The 9,522-nt window shown below is 40.6% G+C and overlaps 1 protein-coding gene across 1 annotated transcript in view; it reads right to left on the minus strand.

The window, feature by feature from the left end:
- Positions 1 to 9,182, minus strand: part of LOC131704947 (uncharacterized) — a 43,167-nt gene extending 33,985 nt beyond the window's left edge. The window contains exons 1-5 of the mRNA XM_059006586.1: positions 8,893 to 9,182; positions 8,642 to 8,800; positions 8,432 to 8,518; positions 7,977 to 8,129; positions 7,745 to 7,858 (exon numbers count right to left, since the gene is read on the minus strand). Coding sequence (XP_058862569.1) covers positions 7,745 to 7,858; positions 7,977 to 8,129; positions 8,432 to 8,518; positions 8,642 to 8,800; positions 8,893 to 8,937 — 558 coding nt within the window. The 5' untranslated portion in view covers positions 8,938 to 9,182. The remainder of the gene's footprint in view (positions 1 to 7,744; positions 7,859 to 7,976; positions 8,130 to 8,431; positions 8,519 to 8,641; positions 8,801 to 8,892) is intronic.
- Positions 9,183 to 9,522: the final 340 nt, after the last annotated feature.

Below are 9,522 nucleotides of genomic sequence, written 5' to 3' on the forward strand. Positions count from 1 at the left end.
ACATATTCCCGATTTGCTGCTGACGTCAGTTATTTATTCGCACAGTTACGTATTGAATATTAGCTCACATTCTAAGGGGGAAATCACATATATAGTCTGGATGTGCCACCTCAATTAATTATGGTATCATTTTAAAGCGTGAGCATTTCTCTTCAACATAAAGTAGATTGCAGAGTGGCACAAGTAGCCATTCATGGACTATGCCATGAAATATACACACACCCCCCCTTCTTTTCCTGCATATTATTATTATTATTATTATTATTATTATTATTATTATTATTATTATTATTATTATTATTATTATTATTATTTATTTCTTAGCAGACGCCCTTATCCAGGGTGACTTAAAATTGTTACAAGATATCACATTATTTTTACATACAATTATATTATTTTTTACATACAATTACCCATTTATACAGTTGGGTTTTTACTGGAGCAATCTAGGTAAAGTACCTTGCTCAAGGGTACAGCAGCAGTGTCCCCCACCTGGGATTGAACCCACGACCCTCTGCTCAAGAATCCAGAGCCCTAACCACTACTCCACACTGCCGCCCTATGTAGTCGAGCTGAACTTGCTGTTTTTTCAGCTCGCTAGTGGCCAATGCAGAGTGACAGAAATGCCCCACAACTCGTCTTGCTGCTTCTACTGCTTTGGAGATGTCAGGAAGACTTAAACTTGCCTTGATCGCTAATTGTAGTGTATGGCCAGAACAGCCCAGGTCATTCGGGAACTGATCACAGATCTCCATTGCCAGATTCATATTGCTGGCATTGTCGTGAACTGTACAAAAAATATCAATGCCCCACTCCTTCACAATATTGTTCATACGTTCAGAAATATTTACAGCAGTGTGTCTTTCAGACATAATTGCAGTTTGCACTACTTTACACTTAAGCTGCCATGATTCTGTTATGTAATGTGCAGTTACAGTAATGTAATGTCTTTCATTTATTGGACGATTCGAAAATTAAAAAATTTTTACTGCCTTTTCTGCGTATCACTTGCCTTGACTGCAGTACCACTCGTTGCTTGACTTTCACCAGACAGGTTTAATGGATGTTTTCCTCTGAGGTGCGCATGCATAGACAATGTGCTTTGGTTGTATTTTAGCACTGTCTGACAAAGTGTGTATTGTACTTCACTTTTGCCTTCCTGTTTTTTTGAAGTACTTCCACACTAAACTAGTTTGTTGCATTTCTTTTGATGCTGAAGTACTCATATCGGATGTATCATCCGCCATTTTAGCAAATGGTGCGAATGGTCACGTGACATTTCCGGTTTGTTGAATACCAGCGTTGAGGTCGACTACACTCGCATTTAGTCGACTAGTCGACCATTTGGTGCTACCGTTAGTTTACACACAGCATTAATTAATCTTGTTAGTATAATAGACAGCTAGCCTATTTGTGCCCCAGCCAACCGAGGAGCCTCTCTACCAAAGAGCCGGGAGTCTAGCTGTGGGAGTCCAGTGAGGAGAGGCTGTTGGAGAAAATCTGAACCTAGTGGCGCTCTGGAAGACGCCAACTACTAGACAGGTCTGTACCCTCCCCCCACCACTCCTGCTCCCACTACTACTGTACCTATCTGTCTCACCTGTCCTGCTATGACTGTCTCTCACATCCCTGTTATTCTGTCCTCTCATTCCCGTATTCTGTCCTCTCTCCGCCGCTGCACCCCTAACCCCTCTAACCTCATTCCTCTGCCTCTCCCCCCTCCCACTCTCTCCCCTCCTGCACTCTCTCTGGTGCCCTCTGGAACTGTTACTCCTCTGCTGATTTCATCTCTGCCTTTGCCTCCCACCTCTCTCTCGATTTCCTTGCTCTCACTGAAACCGCTCTCTCCTGATAACAGTGTAACTCCTGCTGCCCTGTCCTCTCTCTATGTCCTGTCCCATACTCCACGTCTTACTGGACAGGGAGGTGGGACTGGTCTTCTCCTCTCTCACTACTTGCTCTTTTCTGTCCCCTCTGACCTCTCCTCAATCTTTGTTAACACCTTGAATTTCATGCTGTCCAACTAACCTCTCCCTGTCAACCTCTCACTCACTTTCTCGATGAACTTGACTATCTCCTCTCCTCCCTCCCCTCACTGTCTACCCCAACTGTCCTGTTAGGTGATTTTAATACCCATCTCTCCAACCCCACCCACTCTGCCAGATTCCTTCCTCTCCTTCACTCCTTCAACTTCTCTCTCTCTCTCTCCATCCCCTACTACCCAGAAAGCTAGCCGTCACCTGGACTTCACCTTCTCCAGGGCCTGCTGCCACTCCACCCTCTCTGTCACCTCTATGGACCTCTCTGATCACTATTTAATCTCTTTTTCTCTGTCTCTCCCCTCTGTCCTTACTCCACCTATCCCCACTGTCACCTCCCGCCGTAACCTCTGCTCTCTCGGCCCCTCTGTCCTTGCCTCCACTGCTCTCTCTCACCTCCCTCCTGTCGACTCCTTCTCCCAACTCTCTGTAGACTCTGTTACCTCACACTCTTCGCCTCCCTCGACTTCCTCTGTCCCCTCACCTCCTGACCTGCCCGCCCCTCTCCTCTGGCTCTCCTCTGTGCGCCACTCAGCAAGAACCAAACTGCACTCTTCTGAAAAGAAATGGAAGCAGTGTGGAGTAGTGGTTAGGGCTCTGGACTCTTGACCGGAGGGTCATGGGTTCAATCCCCGGTGGGGACACTGCTGCTGTACCCTTGGGCAAGGTACTTTACCTAGATTGCTCCAGTAAAAAACCCAACTGTATAAATGGGTAATTGTATGTAAAAATAATGTGATATCTTGTAAGTCGCCCTGGATAAGGGCGTCTGCTAAGAAATAAATTATTATTATTATTATTATTAAGAGAACCAAACTTCCTGCTGCCCTAGACCTCTACTGCTCCCTCCTCTCCTCCTCCTCCTCCTCCTCCTTCTCCTCTACTAAACACTTACATTTCCAATCTATTATCCAATCCTCCACTAACAACCCCCGGAAACTATTCACTACCTTCTCCTCCCTCCTCAACCCTCCCCCACCTCCCTACTCTGATGACTTTGCCTCTTCTCCTCTAAAATCTCTGATATCCGCAAACTCTTTAACACCTCTCCCTCCCCCCACCCCCTCCCGCTTCAACCCCCACCCTCTGTCTCCCCTACTAACTCACCCTCCTTCTCCTCCTTCTCTCCCCTCTCTGACTCTGACCTCTCCTCCCTGCTCCAGGGTCACAAACCCCCACGTGTGGCCTGGACCCCCTCCCCACTCACCTCTTTCAAGTTGCTGCTCCTGCTCTACTCCCCTTCATCTCCTCCCTTCTCAACACCTCTCCTCTCTGGTCTCTTTCCCTCTGCCTTTCAAACAAGCCTCTATCACCCCACTCCTCAAAAAACCTACCCTCGACCCCACCTCCCTCTAGAACTATAGTCCTGTCTCCCTCTTACCCTTCCTCTCTAAAACCCTCAAGCGGGCAGTACACCGCCAGCTCTCTGCTTTCCTGTCAAACCACTCTCTGCTCGACCCTCTCCAATCTGGTTTCCGCTCTGCTCACTCCACTGAAACTGCTCTCCTGTCTGTCACTATCTTGCTAAACTCTGCCCGTGCTGCCTCTCTGTCCTAATTGTCCTCAATCTCTCTCTGCTGCCCTTGACACTGCTGATTACTCTATTTTCCTGTCCTCTCTCGCTGACCTCTGTATCTCTGGTACTGCTCTGACCTGTTTCTCCTCCTACCTCTCTGACCAAACCTACTAGGTAACCTGGCATGGCTCAACCTCCACACCTCACCCTCTCTCAACAGGAGTTCCCCAAGGGTCAGTCTTGGGTCCTCTTCTGTTCTCTCTCTACACCCGCTCCCTGGGCCCCCTCATTGCATCCTATGGTTTTTCATACCATTTCTATGCTGGTGATGCTCAGATCTTCCTCTCCTTCTCCCCCCTCTGACTCCACCATCCTCTCCTGTATCTCTACCTGTCTGTCTGCTATCTCCTCAGCTCAGCTTAGTGTTTCAAAAGACTTTCTTCTAACAGTGTACAGATGATCAATGAAGCTGTTGCACTGTCATCTTTGTTTTCCAGAATTCCCAAATTGAGTTAATCAGCTGTAGACATGTTTGATTAATTTAATATATCAGGATTTGCATCCTGGATAGATGTTTTAGAGTTAGTTTGGTTAAAAATGTTTTGCTTTTTTAAAGAATACATTCATAAAAATGAAAATGGGCTGACCAGACCACAAGCAGCATGATTTTGGGAATAGGCACAATCAACATAACCAGACGAAAGGAGGTTGAGGACGGAACTGCATTGTTTTCAAATAATTTTTAAAAAGTAGTCTGTGGATTTTGTCATAGTGGGTGAACTGATAAATTATTACACTGGTAAAAAAAGTGTTTGTTTGTGCTGCTGGGGTATTTTGCATGTGTTTATGAAACAGCAGCTACAATACCAGTCTTTTACATTAGGGTTATTCAAAATACAATTGACCTCTTAGTATTACTCTAGGGGAGACCGGGGACTTGTAACATTTTTTTTTTACCTTTCTCTCCATTACGCACAGATGATTTGAGCTAGTTTGACCAGACTTTGATACAAACAACTTACATCTGTCCCTCTTTGCCAATCACCATTGTTATCCTGTTTTAAGAGCTGATATACATGCAGCACGAGCGCTTGAAATGTAAAATGTCCGATGTTTCAATTGACCCCATGGCCAGGGTCAGTTGTAACGGGGGGTGAGGTCAGATCATGGCAGTAACTAGCTATGAGGACAACGAGGTCCTGTCCTTGGTTGTTTTTTTTGCATCATCAATGCAGATGCTTATGTTCACAAGGCAATTTTTTTTGTTGTCCTACTTTTAAAACTTTCTAACATTCCTAAAATTATAAGCCTTATCAAGCAAGAATATGTCAGTCAATTGTGTCGATTACAAGTACCGAGATCAGGGATGAGAATGCTAAAATGGGGGAAAATGTACTCTACTAGGGACAGAGACCTGAACTGAGCATGTGTCAAATGAGTAATGGCATTCCAGCTTGCTTCTGATTGGAGAAACTGTCCCCGGTCTCCCCTATGTTTGTGCATTTTAACTACACTGATGATTTTATTTAGACAAACAACTGGGATTGTATTGTGCTAAGTATAGGTGGTTAAAGGGTTTATGGTGCGATGTGTTCTGTGTGAAATATGTTCTTTATTTTTTAAACATATTAGTGAACAACCCTTTTATCTGAAATAACACAAATTACTTATTTTGTAACACACATTATTGTACTAAACTCTTAGTCTATCAAGATACATTTCTTTCTATAATATTAAGCAAATTATGTTTAGTTTATTAATTTTGAACTGAAGTATATATGTGCAAGTATGCAATGGTTTTAAAAATGGTTTCAATATAATTGTAAATAAATGGTTAAATGCATTCTTTTATTTTGTGGTATGCATTACTGTACAGCCAACCCAATTGAGCAGAGGTAAAAGGGGCCTCTGTATGGTAAATAACAAGCTCTGCTTATAAATAAGCCAAGGAATCGTGAATTCACTGAAATAGAGAGACAAAACACAAGGCAGAAAAGGTGGACCTTTAATGGTGAACATCAGTGGGACCAGTATGACCACATTATTGCATCTCAATTTTATTGAAAATGTATTTTCTTTTTACTTGTAGATTGCTAATCTCCTGTAAAATGAATCTGATTAAATTAAACTGTCTCGAACGGTCAGAACTAATGACTCAAATTGACACGAGCCAGATAGGTGACTCGACTCCAGCGGATCTCCTTTGAAAATAACCACATTATCTTTTGCCTGTTTTAACAACAGGAGTGATAGGAAATACACGCATAACAGCCCCATAGGCAGTATGTGTCTTCACTTGATTTATTGACTTGAATTGGCTGTTCAGATAAATTCTTCTGATTTAATTTTACGATGAGTGTGCTGCAGCCCACCAGACCGCAATTTTGATATTTGGCTACAGTCAGGGCTGGCGTAACCATATAGGCAGAACACACAGGCTCCTAGGGCGGCAAATTGAAGGGGGCGGCAAAAACGGTACATAATTACATTTTATACTTCACATTTCTTTAACCATTTCTTTAGTCCTAAATCTGTAAGCATGGGAATGCTGGGGAGGTGGGGTGATCATGCCGGTATGAAATCTGGTCTCCCCGGGAAACAGGCTCATGGTTGTTGAGCCAGTTGCTGAGCAAAGGACGCACTGAAGTTCCTTGAGTATTCAAATGGGGTGGGGCATTATTGGATTTCATTTAATTACCCTGACAATTATTCTTATGAAAGGACGTTGCTAATACAGGATCATCGAAACGTTTTACCAGTTTTATATGTCTGAAATTATCCGATGACTGTCCTGGAAATCGATAGATTTGTAGCTAGTTGATTTTGGCAACAAATCTTGCCAAGTCAGCCTTTAAAGTCACTAGATTTGGCGAGAAATTAGCTAAATTGGCAACACTCTTGAAGGCGCAGAAAAAAAATATTTGACTTATCTATGGCTTATTATTGCCTTGACACAACAAGGAAACAAGATCGATTTATCGGCGCCCAGGCACTGAAATTAGAGCGGTTGTGTGCCATTTAAGCATTTTCATAACACTTCGGTGAAGATTCTTTAATTATTTAAAGTTAATTCTTAAGTCAAGGATCTGCTATAGAAAAAAGTACTGGAGGATTTGCTGTGCACGATTAGATACCAGTTTTATAGCAGGAACGCAATTCGGTACTGTACAAATCAGGTACATTGAAAATACGATGTGTTTGAAGTAACCTGCGTATCCTGGATCAATTGTCATTTATAACTCTAAGCTCATGCATGGTGGTAGAATCCACTGATCATAAATATTGTCATTGTAGAGCTGACAGTAGATGTCACTACCGTTTGTAACCAGTGATGATTGTATGTAGGTGTATATAGTTTTGTGACGATGTAAAAAAAAAAAATCCATAATTTGTTTATACGTTCATATAAACCCCAGCTCTAAAAACCTAACCCTAACCCAATACCTAACCATTAAAAATAATCTGATGTGTTCAGGACACTTTCTAGGGGATATTCTTTTGTGCTGCCTCACTGCTCAACCACTTTATCTGCTCAACTCCAACTCCTGGCGCCATTATTAAAACACAACCACAAATTTAAAATCTATAAAAGTTTATTAATTTAGTATAAAAAAGCAACATGGTAAAAAAATAAAACACATATCTTCAAAAATAAATAGGCAATATATGCAATAACTATTCATATAAAGACAATACTTCAGTAACAGCAGTTGAATTTATATAGTTATCAATTTAACAATACACAATACCTTGTCAAGTGCAGTAGCATTTCAGTCATTTTACTGTATTTCAGCTCTGTCCATGAACAGTTGAACTTGGATTAAATTGTTTATTATTTCTTTTCTTACAATTTCCCAAGCACAGAAACTGTAGTCCTGAAAAAGGAACAACGAAAAATATATTCAACAAACAGTTAATAAAGCAAGCCTAATATTAAATATTTATTTGTCAACAAACATACGGAGTTGCAAACACCAAGGTCTACGTTTGACTAACTGTGCTTTTTTTCTAAAATAACACATTTATAAAATTCAGAAACAGAAACTTTGGATAATAACGTAGAGCCCACGGTAAAAAAAAAAAAAAAAAAAGGTATTACACTTTTTTACACTGCGTGGTTTACTAATGTTTTAAAGTATTGAATTAAAGTATGCTGTACCCGTGAATATAAAAATACACTCATCGTTACCTTGTCTTTTAAAACATTTTCCAGCTTCTCAAAATATGCCTTTAGCATCAGATGGCTGCCTTGTGGCTGTGAATCCCCATCACCGGAAAATGGTGTTCCGTTATCGACCTCCACCTGCACAGATTAGCAATAAAACGGATTTAAAAATGATAATTTTTAAAATATTATATATATAGTCTTTGTAATAACAAACGTGATTGCTTGTAAAGGGGACAGTGTGTAATATACTTACACATTGTCTTACTCCTTGAACCTGGCGATTAAGGATGTTATGAAAGTTATCCAAATTAGTCTTATTCCAAGTTGCAGGCTTCTTCTGCCCATTCATGAAAATTATGTTGATGTGTTTCAGTGATTCATAAATCGTCATCTTGATGTCTTCAATCTATAGACAACATGCAACAATAACTGCAAAAGACCATCACCATATATATATATATATATATATAGTTTTTATCCACCTCATTTTTTAAATATTTAAAATGAAATAATTGAAAACATACAAAGAGGTTCGACGATATAAATCGATGAAAAAGGGTACCTGTAGGCTACTTTATGATATAATGGGACAGGTGTTGTCTGTATGCTTAAACTGCATGCGAAAACAATCAATTAGACAACTAGATCAAGCTTATTCTCTATTCGACAGTGGGTAGATACAAGTTTTGTACGCTAAGCCCTACATACCTGTGAGTCCTGTGTAATCTCATAGGCATCCAGCGGCACTGAAACCTGTACATTCTCATTTTTGCATTGCTCAGGAAGATTACCTCCCTGGACAAACAAAAAAAAAGATAAACATTAGTGAAGTAAACTTTAAAGTAACCCATTAACTACTCGACAGGCGAATGAATGATCAAGTTCTCTAACGGTCGCTTTATCTTGTTTCCAGCCTACCAGCTCGAGCAGCAGTTGTTTGTTTATTTGTGTCAGGTGTCCGTTCATTTTGCACCTCATTGGCATCGAGAAAGCCGGCGAGCAGAAGCACAGCACGAGGCAACACACCACGAAGACGTTTTCAAAAGCCATTCTGTGATTCGCTCTGGTATGACGAAACTAAATACAAGAAATATATTTAATTAATTTTCTGAAAAAAAAGTTATAAATTCACCACCATGTTACATTGGAATATCTTAAAAGGCACTTACTTCAATAGGATGTTCAATGTAAGTCTTTCGAAGAATGTTATGCATCTTAAATTCATGCTGCTGCTGTATTTAAAGGACGAAATCAAAAACGAATAGTAGGCTATTCATCAAAAAAAAAAAAAATTCACAGACTATTATGAAGTTTCGGTTTCTTTCTTTTCTCATGTCATTGTCTAACACAAAGTTGCTATCTGAATGTTTCAACAGTGATGCACATTTAAACTGATAGTTACCGATACCTATGAATAAATTCGCTTGAGGGTGTATATCGTCCACATTAAGCCAATAAATGTGCTGTTGTGCAAAACAACTTCTCGCCGTTTCAGGAAAGGTAGAACTTTTAAGGAGTAACGGTGTGTCAAAAAGAAACCCTAACAATGGCAATTTGCTTTTATTAAGTACTTGTGTCATTTAAGATATTGAACGGTATGCAATGTACAAAAACAACGAAAAGACAACTCCGTTATATTTAATCTTCCTTCTATAAAATCTACTTTTTCTTCGGTCTTTCATCATCCAGCCATTTGGTGAGAGTTGGGACTGGTTGTCCAGTATATTCTCTGTCATGGCTATAAGATGAAAGGACATAGGTTCGGCTTCGACTTAAACAATTAGCTTATTTTACTGGTC

Source organism: Acipenser ruthenus, chromosome 33 (genome assembly GCF_902713425.1).
Source record: "Acipenser ruthenus chromosome 33, fAciRut3.2 maternal haplotype, whole genome shotgun sequence".
Classification (NCBI taxonomy): domain Eukaryota; kingdom Metazoa; phylum Chordata; class Actinopteri; order Acipenseriformes; family Acipenseridae; genus Acipenser; species Acipenser ruthenus.